The following is a 24397-nucleotide window of genomic DNA, read 5'->3' as shown; positions in this document are numbered from 1 at the left end:
AGGCACAATACAGTCAAAGAGCTTTTCCCACATAGATCACAAGCTGCAGTGTATTAGTATTAGTCCTGTAACTTGCTTTTGTATAAGAGCATTTTTTATGTTTTACTCATTAGTGTCCAACAGCACCATCTGCTGAGTGCCTGTAACTAGTGCTCTTGAGCAGTGGTTTTCAACTATCAAGGCCCATTGGCATTTGAGCCACAGACCATCATCTGAGATTTCGCCTCTTGGACCAAATTTTATCATCCACAATTCCATGCTGTATTGATGTGGGACCATAGGAGAGATAATAGGCAAACGTTGATCAAAATAATTCATTTACATTCTCTAGCCTAATTGTGTAGACTTCTTGTAAATTAAGTAATACAGATGTTTAACAAATGTAACTCTTGAGCGTAAAATGATTTCATTTTACACAAGAGTTAAAGATCTAAATAGGGTCCATTTGGTTACCAACTCTCCATAATTTAGCTGGGGACCACCTGGAACCCCCTCAAGGACCACTGGTTGAAAACCGCTGCTCAAGTCTTGAGTGATCTGTTCAAAAACCAAATTGACAATTTATCTGGGTTGAATTGTTTTTTTCCTACTTTATACCACAAATATATTAGTCTCACATTGCCAGACTGTTGCCCCTCACTATTTTCAAATACATTCGGAGATTGTGGAATAGATGTCTGGCTATGTGAGACTACAAATATATAAATGGTAGTGGTGTTTAATTATCCTATTTAATATATACTGTATAAGTCAGAACAAGTGGTTTCTATGGTAGCTTACTTGTTTTAGACATGCTATTGAATGTATAAAACCTTAAAAGAGCTTACTTCAGTCATGTTAACATTGAAATACTTTATTTAAAAGTTGACACTATAGTATACACGTTGGGAGCAAATTCTTCAAATCGACAAGGAATGCAGAAGCCACTTCTTTTGTTGCTAGTCGTAACTGACAAAAATGAAATTGAAGGTTAAAGACTGAACGACTCTCAACCCTGACTTAGTCCAGAGAAGCTTTTTAAAAAGTGATATTTGAAAAGGAACAGGGAAGTGTTAGTCTTTAAACTTTTTATATTCTTGCAAAAGACCCAACTTGTGTTGGTCCACAATACTTAATTGTAACATTTTAATGCAGAATGAATCCCATATTTCATAATACAAGTCTAGACTGTGCAAAGTAGGGTCCACTATGTCCAAATTGTTCATCCAAACATGAAGATGGGTAATAATGGAGATGGTCAAAGAGTGATTTCAGCTGTCTTTAATTTGTCAACATATCAAGGACGACAAATACTTAAATGGCTGTGTATGTCACCACTTAACACCATAAAAACAAGGAAAAAAATTGTCTGTCGGAACCGTTAAAATGCATTACGGTTAAAAACAACGCTTTACTCTTGTTAGCCACAGGGTGGCAGTCTGATACCTGGCCATGAAGAATGCTGGTTTTAGTTTCCCCTGGAAATATGCAATGAAGATGGCTGACCCAATGGTTTAATTATGAGAAACAAAAAGTAGGGCTGTCAAACTACTACAAATTAATCACAGCTTAAAAAATAATCATGATTGATGATCATTCAAACTATGTCCAAAATGTTTCTGCATTTGTTGTGGAAATGGAAAGATAAATGACAGATGGTGGATATATATACATTTAACATATGTGTATGCATATAGGTATGGTTTATTCTTTATAACAAATCCAGTGTGGTACGATGTTGTCTGTCTCTCACCCCGTTCGTGCCATGTGATTTGAGCCACGACTTGTTCCCCCCCCCCCAATCCAGATAGGCTAGATGAGTGGATGCGATGTATGGGGCAGGTCATCCAAGCATGCATTCAAAAATGTTATTAATTTCACAAGTTAACTTATTTTGACAGCCCTACAAAAAGTAGTTGTCTTTTGACAACTACACCATGATTTTAAAAAACCAAAATGCTGCAAATGCTGACCCAGTGAAGACTACATTCCAAGTTTCAAACATGACCCCCCTGTGCTTGTGTGTACCAAAGAAAAACCTTAATGACACAATCATATCCCATAGACACTAAAACTTCACGATAAAGACGGTTTAAACAAGTCAAAAGTTGAATACAAAGCAAAAAAAAAGCACAAACCCTCCCCACCCCAGTATCTCTCCCATGTCCATCGCGTTCCCATCATATTGGATCATTCTGGGCACCTTGGGCTCTCGTAACTGTTCCGTCGCTTGAATATACAATGAGAGGCATTATGACAGGGGCAGTGTCCATTTGTGTGCGGTACAGCGGCTGGACATGGTCAATAAAAAGGATGAGCGGTTTGGGTGTGAAAATGTCTGTTGGTCCTGGAGCGAAGTGGACCATTCTCCTCCTGAGGTGACAAACTCACACACTCACAGCATCTTTCTCCTTCTTGTCGCTGTCTTCATGCCAGGTGAGACGCTCCTCGTAGAAGGAGATGACAATCTGTGGGCACTTACCATTGGCCTCTTTGGCAAGCACAAGGTCAGCCTCATCAGAGTCCTTCCTGCAAAGGATACAGAAGCATCAGCTCAGTCAGCAAATACAAATTAGACAAAACACCAACATCCCCAAATGCTAATTTGGGACATCGACACAAACCAAAACCTACCACTTCATAAGGAACATTAGGTCTCCACAGGAATCAGTGGCTCCGATGATCTTCTCTGGTTCGAGTCCCCTCTCAAAGCCTCGTGCAACCAGGGGCTCTTCCTGGAATACAAAAAAGGGAAGAATCTTCGTTAGCAAGTGAGTGGCACGGTGAAGTCTGTGATATCCTTTCAACCATTCGTGTTGTTCATAACCAAATTGAAGTGGCACACATTTTGTCCAGTAAAAATGTTTTGGAAATATAAAAAACATACAAGCAGTATGCCCTGCGTGCAGCAGTATGACCATATGAGTAACAACAAGAACACACAAGAAATGGTTATGATTTCATGGTGATGGAACAGATCCCATAGCTAGTGTGGCCATAGCCGGCCAATCAAAAATGCCCACAACCCCCTTTCAAGCAGAGCCTTTCAAGTTAAACGGATTGCTTTGATTTTTTTCAAAAAAATGTAGCATATTGTCTAAAATCATGTCTTCACCATCACATGATACTCAATAACTCCTAGGTCTCTCGTTGGATCGAATCCTAGTAGACCTAGAGTGCAGTAGATACATACATAGAACATTTACAACACAATACAGACTCCAGGTCCAACAAATAAAAATATAGTTGCAATAGTAAATGGTATTTACACCAGATAAGTTTAAACCATTTTGACCTTATACATTTCAAGATGAGGATGCCCTCTGCCATTTTAGCTGTTGCTATCCAGCTATTATTCTAACTTTGTTTTTTCGTAGATTAACATCAAAAGTAGCAGATTCACAAACTCGAAACATCAAGCTTGTGAATCTGCTACTTTTATTCCTTAAAAGTAACAGTTTCCCACCGACAGACGATGTATATATATATATATAGCAGTGTTAGGCAACAGATATCTAGCTCTGCAAATTATTTTGTAAATAATTTACAATATCGGACAGTCCCACATATATGTGATTCTAAAAGTGGGGTCCTTGCAGGGCTTGTGGGGTGTACAAATGGCATTTGTACACCATGAGTTTGGGGTCCGTGACCTAAAATGTCATACCAAACTGGATTTTTTATTTTGTTAAAAAGTTAGAAAAGCACCCATGTTTACGTTTCTCTCCATATCCAAGTAGAGACCTTGAGGCGAGCTCAATGAAAGCTTGTTTATCTCTGTTCAATTTTTTTTTTTTAAAGAATAAAAGGTATCAATCAGTAGTATGCAGTTAAAAAGTATCCCGAATCAGATCGTAAATAGGGGTGTGTACGCTTTTCTGACCAGTCATTGGTTCAACATGCGGAAAACGACCGGATTAAGTGCTTGCGGTTAGGTAGGTTGTCGGACCAATGACTGGTCGGAACTTAGTACTGCACCCGTAAATAAGCCTTTGATACTGCCCAAGTTAAAACTTAGGTAGGAGACCCTTTAGAAGGTTTAAAAAAAAACGTGTTAAAAGAAAAGATCGTTATGTAAACATTTGATCTCTTACAGTACGTTTTAACAGCGGTTGACAGCCAGACGAATTTTCCGGAAGTGCATTGTCTATGGGACCCGGCGACTACCGGTGATAGCAGGCGATGGTCGAAAAGTGGTCAAAACAACGTCGCCCGAAAAGATAAAAATAATTAATCTTTTCGGGCGATACTGGGCATTGTGTCGGCCGGTGCTCGCCCGCTGTTAAAACGTACTGTTACCATTTTGGAACTGACAACAGGGAATCGATCAAATCCTAATGATACCCATCCCTACTGAACAGGGAATCACTAATACATGACCATGTGTCATAAAATAACATAATTGAGCCTTTTGCCACATCCATTTCCCTTACTTCTTTCTTCTTTTTGGCCGGCTTCGCCACCTCCTCCTCCTCCTCATCATCTGAGTTTTTCCTCTTGGAACTGGCGGTTTCTTTGGTGCGTCCCGAGGATGCCGTGCTAGCTTTAGACGCTCCTCCACTGGTGGGAGAGCTGGCAGCGGGGGTACTGCCCTTCTTGTAGGTTTTCATGAAATCAGAAATGAGCTCGGAACAGTCGAGATTCTTCTCTGGTTCCCAGGTGTTGTGTTTCCTGCGTGGGATTAGAAGTAGGAAAAAAATCAACACACACACCCCAAGGTCATTTAAACCCCACCCCCTCCTCTGGGCTCACTTGGTCGTCTCCATACCGAAAATAGCCGATCTACAAGCTTACTTGTGTTGCACTCGATATGCGTTGTTAAGCTTGTATATCTGCCTTTTTTCACTGGAAATGCACTGGCAGAATGGGGACACAAGTGTTTGAAAAGGTGCACAGCTACTGCTAAAGGCCAGACTGCACAGATGCAACTAGTCGCAAGTCCTTGCAACAAAACACCTTTATAGCCAGTCCACACCAATGCAAGTCCTTACAACTACCATTGGGGATAACATTTGCAATTGATTGATTGAATACTTTAATAACCGTTTGCAGAAGAGAAGACAGTACCGTTCAATACAAGGTCTGCTAAGAGGATTTAAAACCCCAAAAAGCCTATGGCTTTGTTTCCATTGGGGTCCTTCATATTCAATTCAAAGTAAATAGTTGCATTCGTTTGTACTTATGAACAATGGGTCAACTTACTCAGAGTATCCCTTCCATTTCAAGAAGAACTCAACTCTGCCCTTCACCACCCTCCTGTCCAGCACTTTCTCGACCACATACTCCTCTTCCTCGGAGGACGAGGACGCCGCATCTTGAGACTTCTTTCCCATGGCGACAGTCGGCTGCTTTGCTCAACGCTCTGTACTGTATTAATTAACACAATTGCACTTCCGTGTACAGGAAGCAAACTGTGTACACACACACACACACACACACGTAGAGGGAAATACAGCATTAATGTTACATCCAAACCAGGAATGTGTTGTCAAGAAGACGTCAAAACAACGCAAAATAAATAATCAAAAACTAGGAATTGTGTTTATTATTGACTTACGCCGATCTGCTAGATGTGGCTAACTAGCAAACTCTTGCTAGCAACTGGCTAGCAAAGGGATTCTTTTAACCCTAAAACGCTCGTATACTTGAACCGCCAAACACCATAAACTATAATAACGCAGAAATTTAGCAAAAATAAACAATCGTTACCAGAATTGAGGCCGAACTAACGTTACTAATTGGCACGTGGGGGGAAAACAACCCTGCGGAAGAGAATTAGCTTAATAGGCTAGCACACAACCGAGCTAACAAAGCAGATGAATACATATACTTCGTCGTATGAGTCTTTAAAACACATCACTCGGTGTACCTCGATCTGGCTTAACCTGAGCAAAATCTCGTCGACACTGTTTTCAGTAACAAATCCGTAGTTTGTCGTCCCCGGACGCTCGTGCGAAGACGAAAATAGCATTTAATAAACAAACGACACACAATGGCGCTGCCAGTGCACAACTACACGTTGCGAGGAGGTTGATGAGCCTTAATGCAAAATCAAATTAGGTTTCCTCCTTACCCCTTTCGCGGTAGGCGATTGTTTTGCGATGTCGAGTCCAAAATCAGCCACCCGCTTCTTCTTTGTGTTATTTGACTGTTTCGGTTTTTTAGGCCTTATAATGAAAAATGCAACTAAACAAGCCTGTGATGTGATGCGCCTGCTTGCTTGTGCGTAAAAAAGCGCGGGGTAAGTACGCACAAAGAATGACACGCCCCTCTTCACAGTCCTCAGTCCATGACCCAGAAATGTCTTTGTCCCATAGCTCGGAGGGACATACATTTTCTTACTTTCCCCTTCCCTTTATTATTTTACTTTTTATTTAACCTTTATTTTGCCACCTTGGGTGTAGAGAAAAGCACCTCTTCCAAGAGCTCAAAGAAAACCAAGTCTGCATTTGGTGTTTTCAACAACAGTGCTCTACCAAACAAGTGTTCTATAATCTTTGATTGATTGAAAATGTATTTTCAATTTTCAGTCTGTAGTAGAATGGGTACATTTCAAACGAAAGAACAAGTCAATACAAAAACTGCTAAGAGGACGAAACCATGAAAAGCACTAAGACTTGTTTACATTAGGGTCCTACATTTGCAATTCATCAGTCTGTATTGTGTTGTAAATGTTCTTCTATTTGTATGTATCTACTGCACTCTAGGTCTACTAGGATTCGATCCAACGAGAGACCTAGGAGTTATTGAGTATCATGTGATGGTGAAGACATGATTTTAGACAATATGCTAAATTTTTTGAAAAAAATCAAAGCAATCCGTTTAATTTGAAGGGCTCTGCTTGAAAGGGGGTTGTGGGCATTTTTGATTGGCCGGCTATGGCCACACTAGCTATGGGATCTGTTCCATCACCATGAAATCATAACCATTTCTTGTGTGTTCTTGTTGTCATACTCGTATGGTCATACTGCTGCACGCAGGGCAACACAACTGTGTTGAATAACAACGACTCGATAGAGTGGTAACATCTTGGAAGTCATGATGTCTCTCCACAGAGTTTAATACATAATAATATAGTGTTATTGTCAGGTATCATGTATATGCTCTGGTACGACGGTGTCGCGCAAAGAAGAACCCCCTCTTCCAGTCCTCTCCTCCCCTGGTAGCCATTTTGATCATGGCGTAAAATCTCCGCCCACTGAGTCAACATCGACGACGTGCCATTGGTCATTCGGCCGTAACTGACCGCGGTCTCCTCCAACCGGATTGCGAGCGGACGGTGACGAACGAGTGCAGCGGGAAGCGGCGACCAATGGGAGAGCGCGCGAGGCGTATCTCTTGCTACATATTCTCGTTATCTGGGCCACTGTCGGTGTCTTCTTTCGCACGCATCATCATCTAACCCACTGAGCGAACGTCCGACCAGCACAAACAAACAGCAAAAGGAAAGAAATCATGTCGAAAGGAGAAGTAAGTGTTGATTGCGGTTTATATTGTGATTTGTTCCCCCCCCCGCCGCCCGGTTTCAGTTGGATTCGCTGCTTAATATGGTCGTCTAAAGTGACCGCACGATGCAGCTAAACTGTCGTGCTAACATGTCGCATTTTGCGAGCAATGCATGCGAGGCCGCCATCTTAAAAGATAGCCCACCAGGCCTCGTGGGCCTTTGTTCATGCTGTAATATGTTGTGAGGCAATTCGTGCCTCGTGTTTTTGGCAAAATACGATGGATTGGCAACATGAAAACGCATTCCTTGCTAGTATCCCGGTGAACATGGCTACGTTATTAGCATTCATGGGTGGATGTTTTAGCCCCGTTTACTGAACCGCAATCTGGTAATGGCGGCCGCGGCTGCATCGATTTCTCCCATCTACACCCTGTTTTAGCCTTCTATTTGCTTTACTTAATAATTCCATTGTTTATTGCTACGTGTGCCCGTGCAATGTTTTTTCTAAATGGATTGCAATAATCCGGCTGACCTTTTTTGTTATCGGTCACGCTGCAAACACAAGTTGTATTCATTCATTGTCTATTGTTTAGGCCCCGCGTGAACCGGAGCAGCTCCGCAAGCTGTTCATTGGGGGCTTGAGCTTCGAAACCACCGACGAGAGTCTCCGAGCCCACTTCGAACAATGGGGAACCCTTACAGACTGCGTGGTATGTGACTCATTTTGAACATTATCTGTGTTTCTGGGCCTGCCTTTATACACTAAGTGCCGTGGTTTTCAACCCTTTTCATATCGAGGCCCATTATTTATTCGGCAATTCAGCCACGGACCACGATTTGATTACATTTAGCCTCACAGACGCACACCTAAATATTTTGCCCACAATTCATGGTGTATTTATGTGATACCATAGGTGAGAGAACGCCAGAACTGGAAAACGTAGATCGAAGTAACAATTCGTGTACTTGTTGTACATTTAAGTAATGCCGATGTTCAACTCCAACAATTAGCGTAAAATGTATGGGTCTATTTGGTTTAATTTTGCAGTCTAATCTAGTAAGGGTACATTTGGTTACAAACTCCATCATTTAGTCAGTGGCCACTAGTTGAAAACCACTGCATTGTTTGGCTGGCTTATAGTATACACATAGTGCTAATCGTTTACACATTGTGATAGTTTCCAGAAAGCTTAGGTTTTAGAGAATACGTTGATATACAATTATGCATAGCTAAACTGGTTTCCCGGTTATTAACGTGTTACAATTGATACTGATACAGTATTGTCTTGAATATATTTGAACTTCTCTACCACAGGTAATGAGAGACCCACAAAACAAAAGATCCAGGGGCTTTGGTTTTGTCACTTATTCCTCAGTAAACGAAGTCGATGCTGCAATGGATGCACGTCCCCATAAGGTTGATGGAAGACTGGTAGAGCCCAAGAGGGCTGTGTCCAGAGAGGTACGTTTTGCAAATTGTTCTTGTTTAATGTAATTTGATGATCCCACTGGCCGTGTCTTATGTTGCGTTTCTTATGTTTCCTCACAGGACTCGAGTCGACCAGGTGCCCATGTTACTGTTAAGAAGATATTTGTTGGCGGTATTAAAGAAGACACGGAAGAGTCACACCTGCGGGACTACTTTGAATCATTTGGCAAAATTGAGGTCATTGACATCATGACTGATCGTGCCAGTGGTAAAAAGAGGGGCTTTGCTTTTGTGACCTTTGATGACCATGATTCAGTGGACAGGATTGTCAGTAAGTAGGGTCTTTGGACTAACCCATCAGTAAATTGTTAACGAGTGTTCAGCTTTGATCTAATGGTCTCATTCTTCTGCCCCCAGTCCAGAAATATCACACAGTCAACGGCCACAACTGCGAAGTAAGGAAGGCCCTCTCAAGACAGGAAATGCAGAACACTGGTATGGAAGTGAGAGGTGAGCAAAATTTCTACCACTGCTTGCGAGCGTCTTTTGTATGTTGGTGTTTACACACGCTCTGATGTCTTCCAGGTCGCGGAGGAGGTGGTGGCAGCTTCGGTGGGAGGGGAGGTTATGGAGGAAATGACTTTGGTGGTGGCCGTGAAGGTGGATACGGTGGTGGATATGGTGGGGGCCGAGGTACTTACTTTAGGATCTTTTGAGTCTGCCAGAAATGCTTGTATTCAATTGTGACTAACCGATGCGTTTTTTGCTTAGGAGGAGGAAGAGGCGGATATGGAGGTGGAGATGGCTACAACAATGGATATGGTGGCGGAGGAGATGGTAGGTTTTTATTTTTTTAAGTAAAACAGGCTTTATGAATAACTGTAGTTTCTGTTCATGCTTCATTTTGTAGTTTCTTTTCATGATTCATTTGTTTGGCTCTGCAGCACATTTGATGTGGAAATGCATGTGACTGTTGTGATTGTGATGTGTTTCCTGTTCAAACCTGTGTAGAGCCAATCAAACGGGATTATGGGGCAAAAGATCTGGATCAGGAAACGGGTATGCTACCTTCTGAAAAACTGGGTCTACTGGGAAAGTTGTGCACAGAGCTGGGAGGCTGCAGTTCTACATCGTGGTTGTCAAGTGTATTTAATTGCATGGCATTTCTGTTGCAGGTGGCTATGGCGGCGGCGGATATGGGGGTGGTAACCGAGGCTATGGAGGTGGAGGCGGTGGTTATGGAGGAGGAAGCGGCGGCGGTGGCTACGGAGGAAATGGGTATAATGACAACTACAACGGCGGCGGTGGCGGCAGCGGAAACTTTGGCGGAGGTGAGACTACCCGTGGTGAGGCAATCCTTAATTTTCTTTCGCACATTTGCCAGTCTGGGGGGTGGGGTGGCCTTTATACTGTGCTCCAGAAGGATTCCTCCTAAAATTAATTTTCTCCTCGATTGTAGGAAGTTTCGGAGGTAGCGGTGGTAGTGGCGGCGGCGGCGGCAGCAGCGGTGGTGGTGGTGGTTACGGTAACGACTTTGGCAACTACAACAACCAGTCGTCAAACTATGGCCCAATGAAAGGAAGCAGCTTTGGCGGCAGCAGCGGCGGTGGTAGCGGAGGAGGTGGTGGAAGGAATAGCGGCCCATATGGCGGTAGGTGGCACAGGAAGAATATGTGATATTGTACTGTTAATGTGACTTGACTGCTACTGGATGTATGATTATGTATGTTTGTCTCTGCTCTCGTTGCCTCAGGTGGCTATGGAGGTGGCTCCAGCGGTGGCGGTGGCAGCGGCGGATATGGTGGTGGTGGCGGGGGCGGCGGCTCTGGGCGACGATTCTAAAGGGTGAGGTAAGTCTCCAGATGAATGCCTCAGGTTCACAGGTTTCCTAGTAGCTGAAACATGACATCCATAATTGAATGTAATGTAGTCATTATCAGGGCTTTATTGTAACTCGGATCCAAAAATGAATTCTCTGTGCATTCTCAGGATTATTCTAAGTCAGTGCATAGTTTAACAATGTTGTTCCATATTGTTCAACAGGACTGATTACTTAGGAGAGGAGAGCAAGGAGAGGAGAAGCGAGAGAAGTGACAGAAGTGACAGGGCAGCGGCAGGTTTACCTCCTAGATCTGCTCAGCCAAACAGTTGTGGCAGGTTTCAGCTGCTACAAGAAGAGATGTACATTAGAAAATCATGGAGGGTCTCCAGAACTTTTTGTCAACCAGGATTATTTTATATTTTTATGTTTCTGGAAAGCAAGCATTCCAATGAGGTTTTATGTAGATTTTCTTTACTTTACTAGTCTGGTTTTATTTTATTTGTGTATCTATTCTGCAACAAAAAAAGCAAGTTGAAATAAACCACCTTCAGTTTTTTTTAAAAACCACGAGTGTTCTTTTAGGGGTCGGGAGAGGGCGGATGGGGATTTGTGTCAGAATATGTTGGATGCCACACACAGTGGTAATTATTTGCACTTCAGTTGGATGTGAAGTTTGTGTGAGCCCCCCCATGTTCAAACTTGAGTGAATGGTGAATTCTTGGACAGTAATGGTGGTTGAGTGAAGAGGAGTAAGGTGCATAGGGTCAAACCAATGCATTTGCAATACTGAGGAGTAGAGCACAGATGCATTCATCTGAAGGGCCCCATCACTTGCACCGACTCCAGAGTTGTTTCGAAAGATCATCCGGACGAGGCTAGCTTACATGCGAAGTCTTTTGAGGCTAGCCATGGAAGCCAGCTGAGGGTGAGAAGTAGCAAAACCATCGCCAGAGAAGCAGGGGGAGAGTGAGAACAGAAGGTATGTAAGACTAGCAGGCTTCAGCCAACAAATGGCTTTAAAGCTGACTGTAGGACAGGTAAGACTGGACTTCTCAAATACTGTTAGTCTTATTTTTAATTTATGTTCTCGTTTTTTATGTTCTGTAGTTTGTAGTAGGCTGTGTAGCACACTAATGGCTTGGACCTTTTGTGCAAACAAATGTAACTATTAATGGGCTAAACATAATGTAAGGTGGCCCACAACGTCAGTCGTGTGTTAGAGAGGTGAAAGCAAATGCATTAACTGATAACGGAGAACTCTGTTGCATTGGGAGGAAAAAGTTGGCATTTCCATTTACCAACTGAATATTTTGTTGGATTATGTAGTTGGGACAAACTGCAGTTGAAACAGACCATCTGGTAATTGTGTTGGTAGTGTGTACGATTGGTCAACATGGTGGTTTGTAGAAAAGCAAAGGTTTAGAACAGATTCTTAAATGTGAGCTCTAGCTGCGGTGATGTGAATTAGGCTTTCAGAGTTTCATCCATGATTCTGTCCCGAAGCGGTCCTGATTTTTCTAGATGACACTAACTGTCTGGAAAGTGAACAGGTTTCTTTTAATGGATTTGCTTTTGAATAGACCTTGTAGGGCCACCGTAATGCATGCTGCAAACGGCAATGACGATCGACTCGACATTTGACACATTTTCAAGGTTTACTTTATGCCATGCTAATTTGTATTTCTTCTGCTTTACAGGGGAAAAATCACACTGGTCTGAGGACCTTCCATGTTCCACACTGGTCCCTGTGATTCTTGAAGTCGGCAACTTGCTGCATTCTTAAAAAAGGTTTGCTGAAAGTGCAATCAGAACCTTGTGCATTATTTAATTGTGGAGGAGAAAACATTGCATTGACATAAATCTTCTGTCATAGGATGCCTGGACAAACGATGGAGGTGTTTTTACTACTGAAGACTGCTGTGCAGTTTTTTTTAATACATTTTTATAATAAAGCATTTTTACACACTCCTTGTTTGGCTTAATATGACTGTAACCATGCATTGTTGCAAACTTACATTGAACCATACAGGTTCAAATGATGAGGCACATTTCTTTCTTTGTGTGCAAAATATTTCACTTTAAAATAAACATAAAAATACATATAAAAGTAATGGTAAAGTCACAACCCTCTCACACAGAAGGATAACCATATCGTCACTAGAACAAAGGATAGGTGTTTTCAATGCTATCAATTACAAACATTTTTGAAAGTCATGTCAATGGTTTTGAAATGGGTTTTGACGTAGGCCTGAAGGTTTAATTCAATTTAACAACAGATACCCATGGATTATTCATAATATAATAAAGATGTGGAGTACCCAGCAGATTTGTCCCGTTTTCAAAAAATAATCCCAAAGACATGGCACACAATGTTAATCATGTTACATAACTGACATAATAGATAAAACGTTTTTGGCGAAATTAAGAAATGTTTTGGATTGTTTTTCCTGAAAACCTTAAATTACTTGGTTTTAAGAAGGCAAAGATTTGGAACTGCTGCAATTTAGACAGGAAGGTATGAGTCAATCCTGTGAAACTACCATTACTCTCCTCCCTGCAAAGCTGTGTGTGGTACTAGGTAGATCTTGCCATCAGGGGTCTGTTGTAGAGAGTATTGGTCTATTGAGTAAGGTTGCCCCTCCTCATCCCGCAAGTGAGCGAACACTTCTGCATAGAGCTCCGTCAGTCTGCATTTAACATAGGCCAGGCTATGTTGGAACTCAAGCCTTTCCTGTGCCAGGTGATCTCTCTGAGCCTGTAGCTGGCCCAGTTCTCCCTCCAGGTGAATTATGTTGTCCATCTTCCTTTTCCTACAGTTCTGGGCTGCCACTTTATTCTTTCCCCTCCTCCTGATGTCCCTTACCAGAGCCAGCTGAGAGTCATTCATAGTGTATTGGGTCAGGAGCTCGTTAAAGTCATCCACTGGCAAGTTGATGATTCTTTCCAATGGGAACGGGATCTTCAAACCCCGAGCACGCCGCTCATCTCTGCTCAGTGGCGTTGCAGCAGAGCTGTTCCCCTGCTGTGTCTTGCTGTACAGGCTATGGTGTGAGCTCCCTCTGCTGGACACTCCAGAATCATTAAAACACAGGTCACTCAAGGCACCAGTTGGACCGTGTTGCTGTTTCAGTGATGATGGAGTGGCTTGGGTATGGTGGGATGCATTGGGTTGAGCTGAGAAGTAAGCTGAATGTGCTGAGTATGTGTAAGTGTGGGATTGGGTCTGATAGTTCATGGCGTATTGGAGTTGTGCCCGACTAGCTGGCTCAGTCATGTCTGCCTCCCTGTCACCAAAAGTTAAGCCTACATCTGTGTTCTGGAATGTTTGCATGCCGGTCATGGGATTATCAGGGGAGGCAAGCGGTGGACTAGAGCCAAGAGACAGGCCAGAATCTGACTCCAAATCATCTGCCGAGGAAGGGTGTAGGTTTTGTCCGTGGAGAGCACCCAGTATGTGTCGATTAAGACCCTGAGAGAGGCAGATGTTGGGTTTCCTGTGCCCTTCACTGGTACCCGACATGTTCACCTGCTCCATGAGTGAGTGTTGCGGAGGATGAGCAGTGGGCACAATTCTAGGGTTGAGCTGAGAACCGCAGTGCCCGTACATGGCCTCTGTACTGCTTAAAATACGTTGACGGGCAGGCACCACTTCAGAGTAAGAGCCCTCACAAGCAGCTACAGGATTTAGCTCACAAGCAGTGGGGAGGCCTTCAGAATGGGATTGGGACAGGCCGTATCCTCCCATAGGGATCACAGTCTCCATGGGATGGTACTGTGTCATCTCATAGGGGCCTTGACTGGGGACTTGAAATTCCTGTAAAGAAAATTAAGACATTTTAACTGAACTGCAATTTTTCATGCAAATCACTGGGTATTTCATAGAGCTCACAAGGAAATAATTATGTAATACATGTAACCCCTGAGTTAATTAGTGGGATAGGGTCTCATAATTCATACGTTGTCTGGCTTGCCAAAGCACACAGTTAAGCCCCACTTCAACATGCCACCCATAGCTTATGCAGGGCTCGCTTAGGTGTGATCAAATTACACATGGAAACAGATGGCCATTGTGCTGTGCAGGGGGCTGCCAGCAACATACAGCACTTGCCCCCTCTCCCTGTCTCTTTATCCAGCCATCACTCAATTGACTCCCACATCACCTGAGTGTGTAAGTTTTAAGAGAGCATCTGATCAAAATGTCTCATTGTATCTTTTTGCTTTTACCAACTTTATTATAAATTAGCATTATTCCATGAGTATAATTGACTTCTATTTTTCTTCGATGGAATTATGAGGAGAATACAAATTAACCTCAAGTTAATTTACAAGCCACACGCTTATTGAATTTAAATCTATAGACAAACCATTTGCAAATGTTATCAATGTTATCGAAGTGTTATGCACCAGCACCACCATGATAACACCACATAATGTGGGCTAATATTTAAGCTGTGGTTACATACCATTTTCATATTAAATTAGATAAGACCACATGTAGAATTACATTTGACATTGCATTTTAGAGTCAAGTAATTTGATGGCAATATTTTTGGTAAACTTATACAGAGGTTGCTTTATATGAGTCAATGAAATTACTGCTATGGTCAGTGTCTCAAACTGAAAATAGCATATCTACAAGCTTGTGTAGCTTGCTACTATCGGTGCAAGACAAGATGCGCAACTAAGTATAAAGTATAAATCAGGTCAAAGTGTGGCATTTACCTGCAGCTCCGTGATAGCCATCAGCTCCTGCCAAGCCAAATCCATATCTGTGTCCTGGGGGCATCGATAAGACCGGGCTCCAGGGAAATTTGTGGGCATGGACACTCCACCACACAGCCTGCCTGGGGTGCCTAATACCTATGAATAATGAGGGAAATGGTTTACCATTTAGTGTATAAAGGTTATATTTAATTTAATTTTAATTATAAATGTATTAAACATTGCTCCTCTATTTGCCACCTCTTAAAATTCTAAGACTTAGACAGACCTACCTCACAGGTTCTCCTCAACGGGAGAGCATAGTTGGCTGCTGAACACATTCAGAACTGGCTCTTGATGCATAAGATCTTCCTTGAGAAGAAAGAAAATGTCACGTTACTGTTGACTTGACTAAACTCATTCTGACAGCACAGCTGAAAGCGCAGCCTGTCACAAGGAACAATCTCATTATTCGACCTCATTACTCATAGCACTAAAGATACTATATATAATATACAATATAACTCTGAGACCAATTGGTGCTACATAAATTACAGTATTTTGGTTCAACTTTAGGTGTGAGCTTTAGGAATGCACGCAGGGTACAGTTCCGTTGGGTCGGCTCCTCCCATCAGCTGTGCTGTGGAGCTATGCCAGCTACTGATAAGACAATCTTCTGGAAAACAGGCTGGGGCCTTGAGACAGCTTTGGAAAGGTTTGGCGTGTGGCACCCAGACATCAGACATGTTTTCATGTTAATTTCAGTTGGCCTAGTTCTGACCATGTAAAACAGCACCTCCACCATGTTATAAAGTAGTATCCCAACTTGCTCTCAGACGTTTCTGCCTCAATTAAAACGGTAGAACATTTGTACAAGCAGGGATTAAGATGTCTGTACCTTATTAGAGACAGCTGAGTCTTTGACTGAATGGTCTCTATCAGTATTGATGATAGATCATATGGAAGATAATTTGACACTGTCTTGTCCAAAATTGTTCTGACTGAAATATGAGTAATTCTAATGGAAGTTACCCAGCAAAGATATCAGTCTCCTGTTTGACCATATAGCACATCTAATCATAGGCTCTTGGTTTTGAGCCGCAGGTAACATGTTAATGGCCACATATGTATTGAACATCCCATTTAACATTTAAAACCGGGAAAGCATCAGTGTCATTTTAGATTAAAAAAATTGCAGATATTCAAGCTCACCGCTTGTGCATCTGCTATTTTCTGAAAAAGCTTGAACATTTTTGAATAATTTTGACTTTCTTAAGTCTCTTCTGAGGGTCCCTGGCACAAAACCTTTTCAGATGGGGGTCCGCAGCCAAATATGTATCAATTTGGGGGTCCTTGTCACGAAAAAGGTTTGAGAACTACTAATTTAGAAGGCTTTTGTAGAATCGGCCTCAGGTCTTACTGGGTTAAAAGACAGATATTCAGGTCCAACATTGCTTCTAAAATATATTTAAGATGTTTATTCCTTTTCCACTGCTGCCTACAGGAGCACGGAGATGTTTTAAGAAGCTTGTTATTTAAATTTCGTAAGTAAGCCAGACACAGAACATGTATTCCCCATAAATCCCACAATAGTAATAGTGTATTGTCTACAAAAGCCCATGCTTGTGGTTTTAACTCATGTCTTTTGTTGTCTTTGTGGTGAGTTTCCTAAAACAGTATTTCCTCTACTCTTTCTAAGAGGACAAAGTAGACAGTCACTTCTCCAGTCATGTTGATGCTCTGGCCCAGCTGTCAGTACAGTAGACGGAATGGTAAAAATAATAATTATTAAAATAATAAGTCTGCAAAGTGAATAAATGTTGTGATGATGTTGCAATATATTTGTTGAAATGAACAGCAAACTTGAATGCTGTAATCTGAATTGTATTCTCATATGTGAATCCAATGAATGAAAAATTAAACAAACAGCATGTCTATGTTAAATATTTTTACATGTTTACATGTTTATTTATATAACTGAAGCTTTACATTTCCGAAATAACATTTTTATTTAATTTAGTTTGACATATTTTATCTAACAGAAAGTGAAAAAAAAACATTGCCATTTCTATCAAAGTTGTAAGTGCGCAACTTGATCTGCAAGCAGAAAGAAAACAGTATTGAAATCTGTAGGATGTGAATGAACATACCTGAGCAACATTCTAGCCGTCTTCAACAGGTGAGGAGATGAAAAAAGAAAAGAACTTCAGATGTGAAACATAATCCTAGTGGTAGATTGGAAGAGGCAGAGTAAAAATGACTATAACCAACTTGTAACGGACCACAAGAAGGACTAAATGAGCACCCCTTCCAACTGTCTGTCCCTCACTGACTCTGTCTCTCTCTGTTCAGCTACACACACAGCCACCGGCATAAAAGGGATGGCTTAGCGACGACAAATGCAATCTTCCTGTAAGGCACCCACACTGCGCTTTTTTGCACTCTCCCCCTTAATAGCACACTTGCACCCCAACCCTGAAATTTCCCTTTTCTCCACATGAAAAACCACAAACCAACAGTCTGACATACACCAGAGCAATCATTCTATATGTCTCCATTCAAATACATGGATGTTTACATACGGGAAAAGATGTACCAACAGTGTGTCTAATTAAGTAATGTGTAAAGAAATCTTTTAGGGTTAAAAGTGTGAGTTAAAAGCTATAGTTGATGGAAGACAAACCGTACAAGAACAGTAGTGTCCTCATAAATCCTCCCAAAATGAAAGGTATGAGGCGTCAGGCGTGTGATGTGTGGAGCACCTGTAGTTAAAGCTGGCATTGCAGTGAGGGCCCTGTTCAAGCGGGGGTGGGTTGGAGACTGGATTGGGACTTGGTTTAGTAGGGATGGAATGTACACCTCCGACAGGTAAGAAAGACCACATTGTTCCTATATCTGGCAGAGTAACCACCAAGGGAGAGAGAGGAGCAGGGGGAGAATGGAGGGGAGCATGTCTTACATAGCAAGTGACCATTAAAATCCCTCACACACAAAAATCCCCTCACTGCCCTGTTCTGGAGCTTCATGAACAGTAAGAATACACAAAGGCAACAAGTTATGTAGAACTAGTGTAACAGCATTGACTTGGTTAATTATGGTGGAGATGGAGAGATCCATATTATTCATTCAATATACAGTATCATTGATTATATTGGCATTATAGTGATGAAACTAGAGTATAACAATGATGATTGTTGGACTATCGTGATTTCGGATCTTGATACCTCTGAAGGATTTTTGCACAACTCTACGTACTACTTTTTAGTAGTCCTGTGATTATAATGTATCCTAATTCTCTTGATTGTTCCAGTTGAAACAGAACAAAGCAAAGCTAGAGTATTGTTATTGTTGATTTCTTGTTTTCCAAAGCATAGCATAAAATTCACACACGCACGCACGCACACACACACACACACACACACACACACACACACACAATTACAGATTACGTTTCTCACACGCACGCACACACGCACGCACGCACGCACACTCGCACAGACAGACAGACAGACAGACAGACAGACAGACAGACAGACAGACAGTATGTAAGTAAGTAATGACAAATAAAATACAGGTTATTTTGACAAACAGGTATTATGAAGAATGCAGAATTGTAAACAGATATGGACCAAAAATGAACCACAATTTGTCATGCAGGTAATAACTTTGGTTAGATGCTGTGTATATTCAACAGAAATGAGGTCATGGAAAGTGTCGTCTGGTCTGTGACACTGTCAGATCCCACTAAAGCACAGATTATGATGTTTTGTGTCATTGTTCTAAGATGGGGGGAAAAAGTAGGTGGCTGACAGAGTCAAGAAAGGTGGATGTCTACCAGGAATCAGAGAAGGGACTTCCCAACCAAAGTTCCTAGCACCCAGCCCCCTACTCAACCACCGCCAAAGACTGCCTATAAGAGCAGCCTGTTATTACTGCGACCACAGTGGTTTTCAATTCTGGACACAGTTCCCAGGTCAACGCCCACGTTCTCAGTGTGTTTGTTTGCTTCAATTAGTTTTTGACATCTCTTTGACTTTCGGCTTGACTTAATTTCTGAGGGTCTTGGTTAATTCTGTGCTTCGGTGGTACGAATTATTACAGTTATATCCTCTTACTACTGTACTTTAGATGCATGGTTCTGTGCACTTCTCAAGGTCTGCTCAAGCTCTTTTACTGTACATGAACACCCTCAACTAAGGGCTTGATCCGACCCTGGTCTCATACGCTTTTCTTTATGGCATGGAGCTGTCTTGAAGAAGACCTGTGACTGTGTGTCTGGGATTAATCTCACAAATCGCTGGACCGATCAGCGCCAAATGTCTTGTGCACATTGCCAGTAGGCCACAGAAGTACCTCCACCACATTCTACTTCACATACTCAAACACTTAAATTAATGGAAATAAACCTTGACAGTTGTATCAGCCTGTGTTTAGTGGATAGTTGTTAGGGATTAATTATGTTTGGTTATGGGTTTTTTGCCACCCTCCCCATGTCTCTTGTCGCCATGACATTTGCTCATTAAAGATGGAGGAATGTGGTATTTGAGGTCTTGTTTTACCAACCAGAAAGCATGCTGTATAATACACTAATGGAAAAACGACCTTACCGCTAAACAAAATGAGTGTATTCCTTTGGTTGTGGTATCAAGAGGGGAATATTTTTGGAGTCAGCTGCTGGGAAAAGAGGAACAAGATAGCCTACAGAGAGGGCGGATGGATGACTGAGAGTAATTTTGTACTTTTATCCATGGCCACATTGATTGTATTATCCAGATGCAGATTGATATGTGTCAATGCACAGATAAGTGAAGGTGTTGATATAAAAGTGTTTCTGCTTTTCACCTCTGTGGTGATTTGTCTGCCTCTGTTTTTTATTCGATATAGCTTCATTTTCTATTCCTTGAAATGATAGTGTGGACAATAATGGGTTATATACCTTTGAATGTGATGTTGATTGTTTTGTGACATTGATTGTTATGTGGGTGTAGCATCAGCCTAAAGGGCCATTCACACTGAGCAGTATAACTATAACTGCAGCCAGTGTTGTTGAGTAGCCTGCACCGCTCAGTTCACATGGGTGTGATTTTATTAATTGTGATTGACAGTCTGTGGTCGCTATAAAATGACGTGTATGCGCATGTCATAGCTATAGGACCCTGATGAAGGCTTCATAGCCTGTTTTGCCTAAGCTGAGCAATGCTTTCTGAACAGAGTGCCTTGGATTTTCTTTGAGTTCACCCACAGGGGAAGGAACTATCGAACCCTCTCCAACGAGCACCTGTTTACAGTTACTTACTGATAACCATAGCGCTTCTTCTTTTTATTCAACTGTGTTTCTACCGATGTTCCATCCATCATGATGCTTGTTGATGCACCAAACAAATGAGGAACCTCAACCTGCAGCATCATTGTTCCGAATTTCTCAATCATTATCTTATGATTTCCAGTCTGAGATAACATGTGAAATGTCACAATGACTTGAAAATGCGGGTTGCTTATGAGATTAAGAGTGTGTGTGTGTGTGTGTGTGTGTGTGTGTGTGTGTGTGTGTGTGTGTGTGTGTGTGTGTGTGTGTGTGTGTGTGTGTGTGTGTGTGTGTGTGTGTGCGTGCGTGCGTGCGTGCGTGCGTGCGTGCGTGCGTGCGTGCGTGCGTGCACCTGCACAGCTCATGCATATGCATATGCATCTACACTAGTATGTGCATGTGTGTACAGCCATAGAAGTTAATGCTGGTGGTTTATGCAGAACCAGAGAGAGAGAGAGAGAGAGATGGCAGGGAAAGGAGGATGTCGGGTGGTGGAAGCTCTGCCTAATGCTGATAACAGCAGGGAAGGGAGCTACCAACGGTGGTGTGTTTTTTTTCTTGTTGCATAAACTGAGGACTGTGGGAGCAACTCATGTTATCACATTGTCCCTTCATCTTCAGCCTCACCCTCACATCAATTTAGTCAATTTAACAATTTACGTACCTTCACTGAGATAAAAATGAATGGCTGTGCTCTGAGTTATTGTGCTGATGATGTATGGAGTTTTTTTGTACAGTGTTTTGTTTGTTCAAGATATAATAAAGAATTGATTTTGAATTGATTTGAACGGTATATAGTGAATTACATTGTCCAAACATTACAAATACACTCTCATACTGGCTTGGTTCATTTTTCAATTCCATTTTATTTTGTTTCGGTTGTAAGATGACATTTATCCACCGTGTGTATAAGGTATAAATACATGCAGTGAAGAGAACATTGTGTAAAGCTACTGCATGCAAATATGAGGGTCTGTATTGTGATGATACAAAATAGGCTTGCTGAGTGATGTTACACTCATGCACTATAGAGCAGCGGTTCTCAAAGTGGGTGCCGTCACTGCCGTGACACCCTAGGGTGCCTTGACGGTTGAGTCCAGGGGTGCCTCAGTGCACTTTAAGAATATTTGGAATTCATCACTTTAACTTTAAGCCTCGATACTTAGTCAAACGGACCTGAGTTGAACTGTACTTGGTGTGTTCTTCTTCAATCTACACCAAATCTCTTCACCAAAAGTAGTATCTAGTCTTCTATTTTTAGTGAGTGTTCCCCCCGGCCCAGAATAGGCATGCTGGGGTTCAAGTGGTTAAAGGGATAGTTCAGATTTTTTTCCTTTTTTTACCCCTCTATCACACAGAACGATGTTTTTTGTGTCCATATCACTACGCCCAAAAAATAGTTCCATGTGATAGAGGGGTCAAAGTTGAACGAAAGTCGCGCTAATATTTTAGAAATAGGTCAACAATACAAATTACGTTTGTTTTGTGGATTCATTTACTTTTACTGCGTGGCCCCAGTGCCCCCCACAAAATGACCGGAACTACTTAATACTGACCAAAACCAGAGCAGAACTCCCACCATGGGACTCGGGCAATCAATTAATACAGTTGCAACCACTATATTAATGGCAAGTATTTCATACAACTTAAGTTAAAAAAATCTGAACTATCCCTGGATACGTTTTCATTGTTGACATCTTAGGGGGGAAAGAATTACATATGTACAGAACGTACCGTAATATGTCATAAATGTAAGGTGCTAATGTGCTATATAAAGTACACAGAGAGGATTTTGTGCACATATCTTGCCTGTATCTCTTGCTGGATGTCAAGGCATCAAGGCAAACATCAAAGAGGAAGAACAAACATCCACACACTAGCAGTGTTCACGCCTTCAAGAAGAGGCTGAACAAGCACCTCCTCAGTATGTGACTGTAATCCCACAAAGCTCAAGGACTGTCATTCATCCAACATTCAGTAGACATACTGTACGCCTGACTGAGTAGCTGCAGATCATTGATAGGCTCTTTGAATGTATTTTCTCATAGCCTGTATCTGCTTAAGCTTAATAAAAAAAATTAAACAAAGTAGGTCTACTGTGGACTGTGGAGCTCTAGAAACAAGTGTGTGCGGATGTTTCTTCTTCCTCTTAGGTGCTATAAAGTAGCAATAATAATTCAGGGGTGCAGTGGATGAAAATAAACCTTATTAATAGGGGTGACCTGAGCAAAAAAAAAAAAGTTTGAGAACGCCGCTCCACTAGAGTCTATAGTGCATGAGTTATCCCCTCGTGACTACAGGGATAAGTGATGACCAGAATCACTTCAGGGTTTGAATTATGGGAATAAATAAATAAGCACATAAAAATGGCCCTGTAAACATGAAGTTGTATGAAATGTAAGATTAACCTTTCTGTGCTGGTAAAAGGGTGTATGTTTCCTCCCAGGCTTCCAAGGGTAATTTTGAAATCTTTGTGGTTGAATTGTGTAAACATGGTGCGGCGTTGCAAAATGTCATGGTTGGCCACAATACTGTTGCACATCACAATGTTGTTAAATTTTATCAGTATAGGCTACTAGACCATTTGTAGTGCAATAGTGACTAAAAGGTGTGATGGTGCTTATTATAATTTGAATGCAAATGTATCTAAAAAAAGAGAGAGAGAGATTGGGATCCTAGTATAAACCATCCTGCAGCAATAAAAGGCGGACTGACTCAGTGATGTCATCCATGGAGTGATACAGGGGAATACCCACCAGGCAGGGTTTCCAAATGCTTCCCAGAAGTGGGAACTGGGATAATTAGGTTGGTTAAATGTAGGAGGCTCCTTAAAAAAAGTTGTTCATGAGTATACAGACATGCAGGCATAAAAATGGCATATAAATAAAACATTCGAGGTCATTGAGGGTCACTCCCACTACAAGAAAGGCAACGGCCTACACAGCAATTACATAATGTCTTGTGTTGTTGCAGACTGTTTTGCTTTGGTAGTAAGTAAAATACAGTAGGTTATATAAAATGATCACCAGCTTCATTGATCGATTGATTGAATACTTTATTAACAGTTCACTACAAGGTCTGCACGGGACTTTAAATGTAAATGCAGTGTCATTGGCTTTATGTGTTTCCTCTTTTTTGCGACCGAACGTCACAGTTAACTCTATGGAATCGTGCATTTCCCGTCAGTGTGTTGGTTGGTTGTATGTCTCTAAATGTTATGATGAATTGAACATGGTGGACCCTATTGTAAACAAGTGTAATGCTTTACAGTTAACAGTCTTGTATTGAGTTGTACTTGAAATGTACTGTAATTCTCCAAACTATAAATATATTCAATCAATCAATCAATGGTTGGTCACCCCAGGCATTACCATATATGGTCATGCCTCGTTGAGTCGTTACATCACGGGTAGAGATCCCTGATGTATGGAGATCCCTGATGTCATCAATATTAAGCCCATATATGGAGATCCCTGATGTCATCAATATTGGCCAGCAACTCTACATCTGACCTAAAACCTCAAACCCTTAGATCTCCATATATGGAGCTGACCTGTTCTGACATTCCATATGTTGATCCTTCCCCATCCTCCATTCATCCATCCATTCCTCTTCGTTGTCTTCCTTTTGACTGATAACCTGTCCATTTAAACTTTAGACGGGCCTGCCCGTCTAAAGTTATTAGTGCAGCCGTGTCCGGCAGCCGGCGAAAAC

The 24397-nt window shown here is 41.8% G+C and overlaps 3 protein-coding genes across 17 annotated transcripts; 1 reads left to right on the top strand and 2 right to left on the bottom strand.

Annotated features, from left to right (window-relative positions):
- Positions 1-1245: 1245 nt before the first annotated feature.
- Positions 1246-6248, bottom strand: cbx5 (chromobox homolog 5 (HP1 alpha homolog, Drosophila)). Its single transcript, XM_079494968.1, has 5 exons — positions 6053-6248; positions 5182-5390; positions 4413-4650; positions 2614-2714; positions 1246-2508 (listed from the first exon to the last, which is right to left on the bottom strand). The coding sequence occupies exons 2-5, from the start codon at positions 5310-5312 to the stop codon at positions 2367-2369; spliced, it is 612 nt and encodes a 203-aa protein (XP_079351094.1). The 5' UTR covers positions 5313-5390; positions 6053-6248; the 3' UTR covers positions 1246-2366.
- Positions 6249-7309: 1061 nt separating this feature from the next.
- LOC306934914 (heterogeneous nuclear ribonucleoprotein A1-like) lies at positions 7310-12645 on the top strand. 14 transcript variants are annotated; one of them, XM_079517726.1, is made up of 13 exons: positions 7310-7449; positions 8020-8136; positions 8742-8888; positions 8976-9186; positions 9273-9350; positions 9441-9536; positions 9627-9692; positions 9867-9914; positions 10031-10201; positions 10315-10506; positions 10609-10705; positions 10899-12465; positions 12551-12645. In XM_079517726.1, the coding sequence occupies exons 1-11, from the start codon at positions 7435-7437 to the stop codon at positions 10695-10697; spliced, it is 1230 nt and encodes a 409-aa protein (XP_079373852.1). In that variant the 5' UTR covers positions 7310-7434; the 3' UTR covers positions 10698-10705; positions 10899-12465; positions 12551-12645. The 14 variants fall into 14 exon arrangements, with proteins under 14 accessions (XP_079373852.1, XP_079373854.1, XP_079373863.1 ...); XM_079517728.1 differs by having other exon boundaries at positions 9441-9548; positions 10031-10186; XM_079517737.1 differs by having other exon boundaries at positions 9441-9548.
- Positions 12646-12759: 114 nt separating this feature from the next.
- On the bottom strand, positions 12760-17687 carry nfe2 (nuclear factor, erythroid 2). 2 transcript variants are annotated; one of them, XM_079517705.1, is made up of 4 exons: positions 17529-17687; positions 15672-15750; positions 15400-15537; positions 12760-14491 (listed from the first exon to the last, which is right to left on the bottom strand). In XM_079517705.1, exons 2-4 carry the CDS (start codon positions 15717-15719, stop codon positions 13220-13222), a joined length of 1458 nt encoding a protein of 485 aa, XP_079373831.1. In that variant the 5' UTR covers positions 15720-15750; positions 17529-17687; the 3' UTR covers positions 12760-13219. The 2 variants fall into 2 exon arrangements, with proteins under 2 accessions (XP_079373831.1, XP_079373832.1); XM_079517706.1 differs by having other exon boundaries at positions 15672-15746.
- Between the last annotated feature and the right edge of the window lie 6710 nt (positions 17688-24397).

This window comes from Electrona antarctica, assembly GCF_951216825.1.
Source record: "Electrona antarctica genome assembly, chromosome: 2".
Classification (NCBI taxonomy): domain Eukaryota; kingdom Metazoa; phylum Chordata; class Actinopteri; order Myctophiformes; family Myctophidae; genus Electrona; species Electrona antarctica.
This window is presented reverse-complemented; position numbering and strand designations above follow the sequence as displayed.